We start from the raw sequence: 15,511 nt of genomic DNA on the forward strand, positions 1-15,511 counted from the left end.
ATAGATTTAGGTTTAATTGATCAGCATACTCTGCATTTTAATTAGCCTGGCCTCCTGTCATTATGTCTCCATCTTTTTAAAAACTGATTATATATATATACTGTATATCTTATATACTGTATTTTATATATATATAAATATATATATATATATATATATATATATATATATATATACATACAGATATATATAGGGCACAAACTCATGTCACTAATTCTTCTGCTAATAAAATCCAAAGTTTTTGTTTTTATGTGTTAAGCTGGTAGATCACATTCTGTTGATGTTTATGCATTTATAAAGTTGATTATGTCATGTTAATCATTTTGCATATTCCCTTTTGGGCCTATGCAGTTCATGATAATAATACTAAATGTCAGTGTTTTATTTCTGTTCAGTATGAGTGCTGAAACAAAACCAGTTGAGGAGCGCTGAACTATAACATCTGCTTAGTGTAATCAGCACATGTTGTGTGCGTACACATGCACTTTATACATTCTTCTAGGAAATGGTTTCCAAGGTTTAGAAAACGGCCCTTTGCGAACACACTGCAATTTGCACTTTACATCTTTGACCTTGTTCCACTATCAATAAGCAATGATTTACATAAAGAATACCGGAGTAATCACGATCAATACTCAGGAGACTTCACCACCCAAAGCCAGCGGTCTCGAAGCTCGTCCAAACCACTGGAGATTTGTAGCCAAGCATTTCACAAACAAGTCTCCTTATCTGACTTTTCTTTCTCTCTCTCAGTAGAAAGTATTTTCCCACTGTTTAAGATTAGTACAGGGTAAACATAAAGACGGCATTTCTCAGGCATATCTCAAACCCGGTGCCCCCTAATCAAACAAAAATGGATATAATCATCCTTTTAAAACAATCCTCGTCGCCATTTAGAAACTTCAAGCGGTAGCTATGGAGAGCGTGCTAATTTAGGTTTTCTCTTGGGAAGAACGCCACATTTCATATGAAAATATTGAATGAGATGGCAGCAGAGGACAGAGGAATCGGGGAAAAAAGCATAATTTACAACATATTTATTGTTAATAAGTGATTCATAATATACAGGTTATTTACAAAAAACTCTGCGGACACAAATAACTTCACTTTAAGCTTCGTGTATATCACAATAATGAGAGAAAAACGGAGAAAAGAGGTAGAACAAGGAAACAGAGAGGTGTCGAAGACCAAAAAATTGGTTAAAGACCTTTTTCTCTCCAGAAGAAAACCTATTTTCTTAAAAGGAAAGTCTTTTGTCTCCAACTATTGTCCTCGCTTGAATAGCCTGCCAATTCCGACTAAACATATTCACCATCAGTTGGTTTAAAGGCAGAGGGAAGCTCAGGGTCTCAATGGAGGCTTGGTAAAGAGGGAAAACCCAAGCAAAGGAGAGTTTCGACTTGAAACAATGACATTCCGATGCCAGCCAGGCAGGTCACAAAGGGATGTTCTCAGGGTGAATATCAAATTTCCAAAAACAGTAGGGAGAGGACAGAACCCCCACTGGCCTTTCAAAGTCAAAAGGTTGACCCACCACAGACATGGAGCCTGCTGCTGGAGACCTCGGAGAATGGGAAGCTTTATAACACGCTGCTTCCCTCTCGTGCGAAGGAATTCAGTCTCTATTGGATGGCGGCTCGCTGTCAGAATTCTGGGAGTTGGATACACCCCCCCCCCCCCAAAACCCCCCAAAAAAGAGAGAACATAATGTAACCGAAAAAGATGGATTAAACGCAATGCTGAAGTTCACAAATAAAGAAGCTTCGACGAAAAACAGGGATAATAAATATTTATAGAGAGAGCGGCGCGCTCTCGGACTAACTAGTTAAACCCTCACTTGCAAGTCTTAAAAAAATGAGGTAATCCCAGCAAAAGTGGAACTTTATAGAAGATAAAAATACACTAAAAGCAACTGAGCCTCGCTGTCCAAGATTCCAGTCTGGTGTGCTTGTGTATTTCCTGTATCCCATTGTCTCTCGTCTCCAGTCCATCTAAAGAGACTTTGTTGGCCTGAAGACTCACTCTACGGACACCCGGAGAGTTTGCGGTTTCTCTGGGGCTAGTAAAAAAAAAAAAAAAAAGTATCCAATTACTGCTGGAAAACACCAAGCCAGCCATCATCCTTACAGTTACGGAAAGCAGCCAGCGAGGTCCCAAAGTGGTTAGAGTTTAAGTCGCATCTGGAAGTGAGAGGAACAGCAGGGGCCCCTCCGTCCCCCCTCCCCACCCCCGTGTCCCGAGGTTTCCGGACACCGCGGGTGGCTTCCTCCAGGTCCCACCCCCACCCTCACAGCGAGATCGTGCAGCACCTGTGGAGAGATGCAACACACGTCAGTCATCCTGTCGCCGTGGACGGCTCGCAGGAATAGCAACGGGAGCCATCGCGCTCAAACGGCGGGAGACAGATGGCACAGCGGCTGCGGCTCGTTCTGTGGAAATTAAGCGAGTCGGTACAGATCACCGCGCGACACCCTTGGATTGCGAGGTTTTTTCACATTTGAAAAAATACCCAAACCAACAAGCTCTGAGATGAACTACAACAATACAAACTCTGACCCAAAGAAATTCATATCCCATGATGCATTGTGAATGATGTAGTCACATCAAAAACACTGGTACAATATAAAACTCTGGACTAGTATAGAATCATAATATAAGGATTATTATACTTAACTAAAACCATACAAATTATTTTCATTACTTGAAATAATGTAACTGAAATAAAATATAAAAATAACCTAAAACTTGCTCAATTTCAGCTAGTTGGCAAGGAAACATTTCTCATTTGAAGACATTTGTAACTTAAAAGATAAATAAAAAATAATAAAAATGACAAAAATAAAATTTAACTGAAATTAAAAATAAAAACTTCAATAGTTTCTCAATGACACTTAAATAACAGTAAAATTATTTTAAATATAATATATACATAGTTTGAGAAGCTGTGGAATTAAGTTCTCATTTTCATTTACTTCACATCACTATAATAAATAAAGCTAAAACTGAAATAAAAATTAATTCAAAGAACTATACAGACATATATTTTTTAAAAACTAATAAAAATTCATGACTACAATGTATCATCTATTATAAACAACATTATGATTTTAAATATATTGTATACATTTCAATGTTTATTGCAAAATTCTAATATAGAAGTAGTTTGAGAGTCTAAGGAAGCTGACTTGATTACATCATTCGCAATGCTTCATGGGAGTGGGCAGTGACTGATGAGCTTTTTTGGAGCAAATTCTGTTTCCATGGTAACAGCGAGCTCTCTGATTGGTGGTTCGTTCTCTCGGATCTTCACAGAGAATTTGACTACTAAAGATGATTTTTTTTGCATGAATTTGAAATCACATAAGCAAATATCACTTGAGATCATTTTGAAAGTTCTATTTAAAACAGTATTTTACTTCTGAAACCCGATCGACTGATATTTATCTGATAGATTGGACTGTCTTACCTTTTTTTTTTGTGTGAAACGCTAAGGAGAGCCAGCAGAGGAGCGCTCCTACCCATGTCCTGTGAGGAGACATGAAAAACATTACAATCACATCACACATGTCTGGAATAACGCAAAAATAAATAAGGATGAAACATTACAGTGAAGGAATAGGAAGGAATAGTTTAGGAATAAATCTTGTGATCTTTTTCTGTTTGAACAGATTAATGGAAGATAGACAATTTATATTTTAATGTATGATTTAAAGGGCGTGATTAAAATGCAACTTGACCAAATATAGAACAGATGTAAAAAGAAAGTCCAATCTAACTCCAGTTATGAGTATTTTATAATAATAATACAAAAATATATATATATATATATGCTACAATATATAGTGGGGTTATATAGCCTCTAAATGACTCCAATATATTACCTATTCATACTCCCCATTCAATGTTGTGTTGAGTTGAGTGTTGTGGAAAAGAGCAGCCAGGACCCTCTTCAAACTCTCTTTTGTGTGCCACAGAAACCCTGCGGTTCATAAAGAAACGAGGGCGAGCAAACAGTGACAGAACGCTCGTTTTTGCACAAACTGCTCTTTTAAACTCCATCTTGCGAATCATCCCGACAGTGCAGACTTCATTACTCAAACGCCGGGATTGTGTCCATATCATTGTTAAGCGCTTATATTGCGAGTCTCTCAAAAGCAAGCCAACAGAACTGCAGGGGACGCAGTGGGTGCCTCCCCACACAAGAGTGTGGAAATAACTTGGCACCGGCGCGCTCTTTTACATAAACTAGTCCCTCTAGAACCTGTTTTTATATGCTGTTATATGGTTTGAATTTCCATTGACAAATTAGAATGAAATTATTCTAAAATATTCTAAAGAGAGCGCGGGACTCAGGCCAAGGGATATGAAAGAGCTTTTCACAGTTTTCGAGGGCCCAAAGCACTAAAGGAGTTTCACATCAGAGCCCTGGGGCCTTCCCCCCCCCCCCCCCCCCCACCTCCTCCTCCACCGGCGCGCAGCGGACAGGGATCGCCTTCATGAGCGCCGGCCCTGGATCTGGAGAGGGGAAGGGCTGAGAAAGCAGGCCAGCTGTGGGGCCCAGTCTGGATGGCTGACTGCTCTGTCTGGCTCTTAGACGTGTTCTCTTGGCCAGCGCAACACATGCACTAAAGCGTACGCACTGGAAAAGCAACACCCTTCTGCTCCATATGCAGTTCACAGGCAGGCTCTGGTCACTTACAAATGAGGGGGGAGAAACTAACTTGTTGGTTTATGTTTCTGTGGGTGGGGTTGCTAAGAAGAACCATTAATGATCTTAGAGACACATATGACGACAACAACAACATATGAGGTGATGCGGAAAATTTACATCTGGGATCAGAGCTTAAGGGATGACCTATCTGTAATGGGCCCGCGGCTTTAAGAACAGCCACAAAACATGTATTTTTAATCTTCGAAGATGCATTTTAGATTAACATGTTGCCATTATTCACTCGCCCTCATGCTATTTTCTTTTCTCTTTTTTATTTCTGTTAAACGAAAATCTTTTCCTCCACCTAAGCTCTCTGTTCGGTTGAACTTTTTTAAAAGATAATTTTCAATTCGAATTTGAAAACCAAATTTATTCCTATACCACTTTTCATACTGCACATGGTTTGAAAGCAGTGTCACAGAAATTATGATGTTAATGTTTATAGTATCTTAATATTTTCACGTCTAAAAAAAATAAAACAAAGTGTAAAATAGAGAGCATGGTTGGGATATTTCAGTGATAGAATATAGCATTTTAGACTTATGTTGGAGCTTGGTGATATGAAAGGTAATTAATTTTAGTTTCATTAAAAAGAGCAGCTTGGACATTCTGCCTGATATCTTCTTTTTCACTGCATTTTTTCTTACTTAAAGGAGCATTTTTGCCAAAAGTCAAAATTTTGTCATTATTTACTTACTCTCTTAAGTCATTCAAAATCATGTTTTTTCCCCCCTTTCTTTTGCTAACTTTGTTAACATAAAATTATTGCTCTCCATCAAAGCTCAGATCTCTTTCATGCTTGTGTTTGACTGTACCATGAGTCAAATTAAGTAATTAATTAAGTTGCTTTTAACAATACACATTGTTTCAGAGCATTTTCTTTAGAGAAAACCACAACATTAATGTTTATATCTTAATTCCTTATAGTTGCATTTAACTGTTTACAGCTCTGCGATAATACAGAGTGATACAGAGCTCTTTGATGGTATATTTTTTTTTTTAATAATTGGATATAACATATATAGAATATAGATTTTTTTCTTCCGAGTTTGGTGGTATTAAAATCAACATCCTTTTTAGTTTAATGGAAAAGAGCAGCTTGAACAATCTGACTAATATCTCCTTTTCCATTGCAATGTTTAATTGTTAAAGACAATTTTAAAATTTTAAAATTTAGTCAGAATTTACTCTTTAGGTCATTCAAAATCATGAGTCAAAACAAATATATTAATGCCTTATAATTGCATTTAGCAGATTAAACTGGGTGATAATATTATAAAGAGAGCTTTGATGGGAATTTTCAGTGAGAGAATTCAGTGAGACTTAATGTTGAGGTTTGATGATACAAAACCATCTATTTTCGTTTAATGGAAAAGAGCAGCTTGGACATTCTGCTTAACATCTCCATTTATGCTTAACCAAAAAAAAATATTGAAAAAATAATGGTGAATTAACCACATCAGAATTTAAACTGTTCCTTAATGTTTAGCACTGAGAGATGATGCATAAATCAAAGTGATGCATCTCTGACGATACAGGCCTGTCCCTCGACAAAATGCAAAAGGGGAATTCAATACATGCCAAGACAAGATCATGTTTTTTTTTTCATTTCCACCCTGACATTCCTCACGGAAAAATGCAGTGTACCACATGGACACAAGAAGACACTAATTAATTCTGCTCAGCATACTAACTAACATAGAAAGGTGTGCATCTGCGTATGCAATGCTCAAATTGCTATCCATCATGCAACCCGCAGATATTAGCTGTAAAACTGACTACAATTAAATATGAGCCTATATTATATGCAAAAGAAAGCCACAATTACAACAAATTGTCATTTTGATAAATGAGGAAACGTTCAAAGGCATTGATGGTTATTTTAGGATATGCAACTTGCACAAAGTGTACGCTGTTTACAAATTTGTTTTTCCAGGACACTGAGATATCTGGCTTTTCTGACAAACAGGGAAAAGGTTCAAAGACATGGAAGCTCATTTTTGTAAAGGATCTGCAAGTTACACAGCGTTTGGAGTGTACACTGTTTGCTGATATTTTCCACATAGATATCAAGCCCTCTTTTTCTCTTCACATCACTGACGTCCCTTCCTCACAAAATGCATCCCTATACCTGTGTTCTCAGCCTGTTTGTGGAATGTTGTTTTCAGTCGTTTTCCCCAGGAGACCATTGCATCTTCTCCTTTGTTTTCTGACTGTTCTGGCCTTTAGTGTTTATTCTCAGAGCTACAAAGCTGTCAGAATATCCGACAGCCCTGTCTGAGAAATTGCATCTGACAACCTTCTCCATTTATTAGGCAAAACAGTGAAAAAATACTCTTTCTGATAACGTGCTTTTTGCAGCTTGCATCTGTTCTACATTTGGTCGAGATGCATTAAAATCATGTCCCTGAAATTATTGCAGTTTTATACAGTAACTAATTTCCATTGAGCTGTTAAAATGAAATAAAAAACATATCTAAAGCAGATAACAAAATAAAAACGGCTCAACACATTATTTTGATTAAAACTGCTGCAAAACTTCATAACATTCTGATGTGCACAGAGAGAGAAAGCTACTGCAGTTAAAAAAAACTAATAAAAAAATTAAAGTAAGGAACTCAATTCCTGGTGCAAAAGATGGAAAAAGAGATAAATGCAAAAACAGATGTTTTTTTCGTGTGTGTGTGTGTGTGTGAAGGGAATACTGTGGCTATGTAACAACATTTGGATGTTTTAAGTTACAAGTTCTTGAGATACTCCTGTTAAGATAATTCTGACCGTCCTCTTGACTATCGTAAAAATCAAACACGTCCCCTGATGAATACCATGCCACATGCCTGATTATGACATATCTGATGGCACACAATTATAGGACCGACGGGACCAATCACAAAGCGTGAAGAGACAGGAAAGAGTATTCTGAGGTAAAACAACACGGAATCTTGGCCATGCGCCTAACGCCTGCGTTTAACCCTCGCGCAGCGCTGCTGTCAGACCTCATGGGTTAATAACGCCACTGCGAGCTCTAACGTGCCTGCAGTCAAATTAATCGCAAACTTGGCTGTTCTAACCTCCTTAGACAATGTTTGTTGCCAAAATAATACCCGTGTGTTTGCTGTGGCATTCAACAAGAAATTCTAGGAACTGGAGCTCGGTGACCTACGATGCTCTTGACTGATATTTTACACCATCGACAATACATTTGAACAGCCGTGTAAAGTTTCCAGTAAATAATTTGATAAGAAAGCCTGGGGTAAAAACACTTACGCTACCAGGAACAAATTAAACACTGCAGACAAATTTTCTAAATGCAGCACTGTTTTCATAAGAGAACTGCACAAGTTACTGGAGGTTTTGATTCCACTTTATTTGCACTTAGATTTAACACAAAGAGGATCTGTAATTAAGATCTGAATGTACTTAAAATCTTAACCACAGATCCTAGATAAAACTTAAATGCAAGTACAACTGGAATCAAAACATTCAGTTTGCATTATGTTAGTCATTTGCATGTCTTGTGTAAAATATTCAAAAATATCTGAAATATTATTATTAATAGTCCAACTAATCTAATTAATCTAACCTAAACTAATAATATTTTCCAATAATTTATTTTAATAAATTTTCTTTTATACGTTTGTGTGTATACATGCATGCATTGTATATATATATATATATATATATATATATATATATATATATATATATATATATATGAATAATACACACACACACACACACACAAATCAGATTAATACTATTAAAAAAATTGTAAATTAACATATATATTTTGTTGTGACTTATTGTAATGCAAATTGCAGAGCCAAACAAACTTTCTCTGCTGTCAGTGAGTTAATTATTATTTTGCATCCTGTTTTCTGTCAGCTCAAGACTGATTGTTTTAAAGTGTGCTAATTAAAGCTCACTTCTGGGTGACAGATTAGTTGTAAATGGGTCCCTGTGCCTGAGGTTAAGCTACCTTGGGTTGTTCATTATTCAACCATTAAGCCATCAAAGTAAACTCAACAGTCCATAAAAACCCCAATTCATCATGCTCTCACTGCAAGTCAATGAAGTTTACCTTCTTTGTTGTCACTCTGGCCCCGTGCTCTATCCCAGTATCCCAGGCACTTGTCATTACTGGGGTCCTCTATCAGAGTCTTGTTGCCAGGGACATACCAGGTGGCATGCTGCTCTGTCATGAGAGAGTCAAGGTCAATGGTATTCACAGAGCCCTTGCCTGCGACCGGGCTAGAACTGGCCAAGGTGCACTCTCCATTCAGACCAGCCTGGCAGTCTGCCTTTTTGCTCGTTTTCCCTCCCATCGGCTGGTCCTCAGAGATGCTGAACTGCTGTCTTTGCAGCTGGATCTGAGCCTGCAAGATCTCCAGAGGATGAACCTCGTCCTGGCCCGGGTTGCTTAGCGGCGTCCGGACCTGTTCCATGCACGGATTGTCATTGTAGCCAGTCCTGTTTTCAGAATTACACTTCATGCCAGCTCTGCAAGGCCTCGGGTCCTCAGCACTGTAGTTGGGGCTGGCTTCATCTAAATAATCCATACACGGCGAAACGCCATCAGACTTGCCCACGCTTTGAATGCCGCTGTCCATCGAGGTGGCGAGATCGGGCTTTCCAAAGGAAGGAGAGACCAGGGACCTCTCCGGGCCCTCCATGCCCACGTTCAAAGCAGAACCCTGCTGAGTCGGACTGACGACGGGGTTACCGCCGCACGGAGGGGAGAAGTTTCCGGGACTGATGTGCCCGCTGTCGCGTCTCTTCTTCCCCCTCCCCTTGACATTGCCTGTTGCCATTTTTCCCTCACATCCAGACTCCATGTTGTCATTCGGGGAAAGGGTGCTCGCTTCCCTTTTTGCCATCTGGCCCGTACCACTTTGACCTGCCGTCGTATTGTTGTTATTCCCAGAGCAAGGCGTTTGACTATTCTGAGAAGCATTGCCCTGGAAATACTCTGCCCCTGGGCCGCTACTGCCACTGCTATTTATGTCCTGCTCAACCTGGCCTGCTTTGCGTTTGGCCTCATTTTGACTTTTCTTATTAAAAGTCACATTGAGGTTCGGGGCCCCAAGGCTGGCGATCATATTCTGGCAGGCCGTGGAAAGGGCTGCCAGACAGCTTTGGCCAAACACACTGTCTTTTGTACTGGCTTTGTTCAAATTCCCCAAAGAGAGGGCCCCAAGCTTATTGACTGACAGGTGCTGGCTGGAGAGGTACTCGGGATGGGAGGGATAGTTCCCTGGAGAGGAGCTAAATCCTGGAGGATTGCTCTGGGGGGCTCCCTGTTGACTCGGCCCTCCAGGAGGGAAGCTGTGCTGCCTCCTCATCGCCATTCCTCCGAATTCAGCCGGCCTCCTGTCTGTGGGTGCACCTGACTGCATGTTGCTCTCATCGGGAGACTGCATATGCAGAGGATTACTGACATTATTTTCGAATGGATGATGCGCTCCCGGAGAATTCAAAGACTGCATGTCCATGCTTGTGACGCCTTGCCTAAAAATAATGTTGTGTCCATTCTCTGCCTGCTCCAAGGCATGCGTGTTTGTTTCTCTACAATGCTGCTGCGGCTCAGGAAACCATGAGTTTTCTTGAGGTAGGTGGGGGTTGTCAAAGTTTCCATGAAAATTATGCTTCTTCTCGAAATTGGACTGAGACACACTACCCAGAGGGCCTCGGCAGACCATGCCGTTTGATGTGCCGTCCCCGTGGAGACTTAACTGTTGCAGGTCGGGTTGTCTCATTCTCTGCTGCTGGCTCCTCGATGCCATTTGTTTGATCATCATCGCCGCGTTCTGCTGTCGCTGCTGTTGCTGTGGGCCGGAGCTCAAGGGTAGGGGGCCTGATGGAAACCCATCCGTCACATGAGACGCAAAGTCCCCCATGGGAGAAGGGAAAGCTGAGGGGGAGAGGTGGTTCTCAAGATTGGGCCGATTATGTAAGCTGTTGCTTAGGGGGCTGCAGCTCTCTCCAGCAGAGCCGTTTGGGAGATCAAACCGTGGCCTTTTTGCCATATTCAAATAAGGCAGTGAGCTGAGGTGAGGGTGATGTGGGGGTTGAGGGGCTAGCTGGGGGACATCAAACACCGGTTCCCCGAAGGGATGCATGTTATGGTTGTTCAGTCTATGTATGGGCCGGTCAAGGTGGCCGTGCTGAACATGGACCATAGGGCCACCACCTTGAACGTCCGTATTGTTCGCTACATAGTCCGGAGTGTGATAAAATCGTGGAAGCGCAGGGGAACCAGGGTTCTGCCTGGCGACAGGTCCCGGTCTTTGCTGCGGCATGAGGTGGTGTCTAGCGTTAACCCCCGGATCCATTTTGCCCCGGTTCCCGAATCGGTCCGAAAACACGTTCTGCTGAGGTAACTGCTGGTCAACTTTAGAGCCGCCCATCATGGGCCCTCGGGAGCCATTTCGATTACAAGTGGAAAAATGACCCCCGACCACTTGGTTCCCCGTTTCACAATAGGGAAGTTTGTGCTCTGAAGAGTCCGCAGTGGAGAATCCTGTCATGTCGAAATTCCCCGTCAGAGGATCACAGGGAAAACAGTGCTCTGATCCCCCCATCCTGCCCTGTGGAAAAAGCCTGTAATGTTCCAGTCTGTGGGTTTCAGGGGACGAGGATGGCAGGCCGTGGAACGATGCGGCCCGGTTTGGTGACTGGTCTAGTGGAAGACACGGTGCTGGAACAGCATGGGTACCGTTCGGATGGCCATGTGGTTGAAATTCAGGCATTGTGGCCATTCTCTGTTGCTGCTGCTGTGAGATGCATTCTCGTGACTGTGCTTCTGCGAGCTGCTGACCAAATCCTCCCTCAAACATATGTGGGTGACCTGCGTTGTTATTGAAGCCCATATGTCTGTCCCCGTGCAGGCAAGAGGGGACGCTGTCCTGGTACAGATGTGAATGCTGGTCGTGGTTAGGAGGTTGATGGTTGAACGGTCCTTGCATGTGGAGTTGATGTTGTGGCTGAACTCCCATAGCGTGCATATCCCCATGGCCATGAGTCTGGAATCCATACTGGTCTCTATTTGAGACAAAGTTGAGTCCCTGTATGGGGGATTCATTTAGCGGACCCATCATGGGCTCCACAGCTACCGATGGCCCTTTCATATGAAATCCGGCACTGTTATAATTAGAGTTCATTTTCAGTCCACTGGGATTAAATTCCTGTTTGTTTGTCACTGCAAATAAAAATAAACAATTGAATGAAACAATGCTTTTTTTGTTGTACTTTTCAGATATAATTTTTTCTTTTGTCTCTCTCAGGGGCCCATGTTAGCAACCTATTTAAATTGAAAATATAATATATTTTCAATAACATCTTTAGTAATTAAAAATAATAATAAAGTTTACGTTTCGCATGCATGCGCTTATTGACACATTCAATGATTCTAAAGTAAGAGATCAGATGACAATTGGAAGTACCTCAATTCCAGCATAAGCGTAAAAACGCGAACTCCTCTTTGTATGTCCTTAGAGCTACGGCCCTGAAAAATGCACATCTCAAAAAAAAAAAAACGTTTACATCGTTATTCGATGCGTAACGTCTCCAAGTCGTTCAACACAAATCCAGAGGAGTGCAAAGCAGCGCGCGGACCACATGTCCCCTGTTCACATCTCCAATGCAATGCGCGCGATCCCGACTAATTATTCTATATTAAAAACACTTACATGAATTCAAAAAGAGTAGATAAATGCATTCAATCGACGGTCCTCCGAGGAGAACTTCGAGCGTGCTTTCAGTCCTGTGAGGAGACTCAATGCAACGCTGTGTGTGCGCGCTGTTAGTAACTGGAGAGCCCTGGATCCCTTTTGTTGTCACATTATGAAATGTATTCAGCACAGAAATTAATCGCCTTTTTATTTAATATCGTCCATAAAACACGCGCTGTTCCATCAAATGCTTCTGGATCCAGGAAGGTTTTGTCGTTTATCCTTGAATCGGATGTGTCGAGCCTCGGGCATCGGCAACAAGTTTGACATTCCCTCATCTGTTCCAGCGCTGATTTCTCACCAATGCCGACACAGGCACACATGCGCAGGGGGCGGGGTCTGACGCACAATGGGCGGGGCTTCGTTTAAGGAAGTCTAAAAGAGATGTATATAACGTATGTATATATATATATATATATATATATATATAAGGCATAAATAATGAAAAAATGTGTTTAGTGATGCTCTATTTTTCGAATAGAGCTAGATTTCTTATACATATATATAAAAATAAAAATAATCTTCATTTGGTATTAAATTCTGTACATATAAAATAGTACATAGATTTCATTTTTACACTGGGACTACATTTTCTCCCCATTTTTGCATATTATAAAAATGTGTTCATAGAAATGTTCTGTAAAAATACACCCACATATGCATCAGTGCTCGGTTATTTAATTGCTCTACGTGTGAAATACTAGATTTCTTATTTACACACAGCTATACATTTAAGCAATTCACGTTTCAATGCAGTATGGAATAAACACAAATCAGTGTAAATCTTCAGTCACTCCCAAATCCTTCATATGCAAAACAGCTATATTGATTTATACACAGACATTGTAGTAAATATGCAGCAGTTAATTAGTAAATTAGCAGATGCATGAAACAGGCTTCATTTTCAAGCTGTGACGAATGGCAGCCAGAGATAATGAATGTGTCTTCAGGGTTAATTTCCTGTAAGTAACCGGTGATTGTGATGTATTTTTAGAACTCACTGCTGCAGCATGGGTCAAATTATTTATCTTTACAACAAAAGCTTTTTAATGAACAGTGATTACAAAATTGTAGAAATAAAAACCCTTATAGTCTACTACAACCTAGACTGTGTCCTGCAAACCCACTATGCAATGATACAACCATTAGACCACTGAAAGGTTTTATGGTGAAATATAAGTGGCCATTTATTGATAGGTATGACTGAAGAAATTAAACTAATAAATGGAAAGCCATAAGACTTTTATAGGTCCCTCTAGTCTTTTGTCAGAAATCTTTACCTGTTTCTTTGGCAAAGCGGAACAGTGCCATCTAGTGCTGCTGTCAGGAACAACACCGATGAAAACTAGGAAAAATTCACGAGACTTGGTTCTGTGGCCACAAATTACAGATGCAGACCTTAATACTTTAATTTTAAAATGACCTGATGCTTACAGGCATTCAGTCGACTCGAATTTAAAGGTAACACATTAAAGCATGCAAAACCACAGTGAAAATAAAACTCAAATTAAAAGACCAAGCATGACTGTTGTCGAAATTTATTAGATATACCATTATTAATCATGAAATGTATAACCAATTCAAAGATCTGGGGGGGGGGGGCGTGCAGAAGAAATCACACCATTGTACATTCACTGATATTTCCCCTGATTTACAAACAAACAATCAGAAAAAGACAGAAAAACAGCATTGTGTAATTCCCCAAGAAACAAAACAAACAAAAAACAGTAGATTCTCCAAGTGCGCAGTTATGCTTTTATTAAGATAGGATTCATTCAATGTATCTGAAACCCTTGCCCAAAGCTAAACCACACGATCCGTGAGACTCGAGACAGTATGTCAGAACAGACGTCAGTGCACTGGTTGCTCATTATGATCTAGAAAACATGAAAAAACAAAAACATCTAAACCTGACTTCCTCCCATCCGGATCTGAGAAGAGGAACACAGGTACGTGACAACGTCACCTTGATTGCTGCTGAGGCAGAACCCGGCGGGTTGCATGAAATGTGTGAACATTCGTGGACCTTGAAATGAGAGGGACGTAAAAACACCAAAACCGAGAAGAAATGTGCTGTACGCCACATTCAGGCTTGAAAACTATCACAAATCTGCAATTCTAACTAGACAATCACAGTGCAGACATCAGGCACTGGTCTGCAAGCAACTGTGCAAACTCCAACCATCAGCTGTCCATGAAAGCCCACCTATAAAAAACTAATGCACTGGCAACAATGTATGATCAAAATCTGATCGGTCTCCATTCGACCAGCACAGAGAACCGTACACGTCAAAAACCGGTTACTTATAAACGAGAAGATAAAACAGCCTTGCACTGCGGGTCAAGTGCAAACAGCAGACTCTTTTTGCAAGGCTGGATGATCTGAGCTGGTGCAGGAAGGCCAGAGACGAGGAGCACAGGAAGTAGAATTATTCTACCTGCACATCCTGTGACTCTGACCTGGTACGATATAGAAACTATATAAATATCAAGCTCTTTAAAATGTGTTTATAAAGCTGTCCTCTTTACCCTAAGCGTCTGTTGAGGCATCTACACAATCCTTCAGGTGCAGAGCTCAGCGTTCCCACACGTTCTGATCGATCATTTTGCAGATATTGCAATATTCACTATATAAATATATCAATTTATGCTTTATGATTTCATTAAAAGAAAAGCTTTGGGGACAGCATATCGATTGTAGAAAATTTCAGGTTGTCCGTTTTTGTTAAAAAGCAAGTGTACTGGAATCTCTTACTGCCTGTGCCACTGAATTTAAATCTGTTGTCATGAGAACGCCAGTAACATTTGCATAATATGCACAAGTATTCCAGAAAGGAGTCACTGTTCGCATGTCAGTAAGCAGAGGTATTTCACCTCAGAAATGGCTATTTAGATTTACGACTTTATAGATCAAACACAAGAATCATCACACTTCAGCTTTTAAACGTCGACATGGTTTGCATGCATTGCAGCTTTAATAGTGAAATGACGATTTTTTATTGTATTTTGTTATAATTTGCTGAGGGAAACTGCTTTATGTATGCACACTTGTAATGAACTGAGACTTTTC

The 15,511-nt window shown here is 40.5% G+C and overlaps 1 protein-coding gene across 1 annotated transcript; it reads right to left on the reverse strand.

The window, feature by feature from the left end:
• Positions 1 to 3,446: 3,446 nt before the first annotated feature.
• Positions 3,447 to 12,774, reverse strand: LOC132127120 (transcriptional activator MN1-like). Its single transcript, XM_059538760.1, has 3 exons — positions 12,154 to 12,774; positions 8,793 to 11,909; positions 3,447 to 3,525 (listed from the first exon to the last, which is right to left on the reverse strand). Exons 2-3 carry the CDS (start codon positions 11,869 to 11,871, stop codon positions 3,515 to 3,517), a joined length of 3,090 nt encoding a protein of 1,029 aa, XP_059394743.1. The 5' UTR covers positions 11,872 to 11,909; positions 12,154 to 12,774; the 3' UTR covers positions 3,447 to 3,514.
• Positions 12,775 to 15,511: the final 2,737 nt, after the last annotated feature.

The sequence above is a fragment of the Carassius carassius genome, chromosome 45, assembly GCF_963082965.1.
Source record: "Carassius carassius chromosome 45, fCarCar2.1, whole genome shotgun sequence".
Taxonomy (NCBI): Eukaryota; Metazoa; Chordata; class Actinopteri; order Cypriniformes; family Cyprinidae; genus Carassius; species Carassius carassius.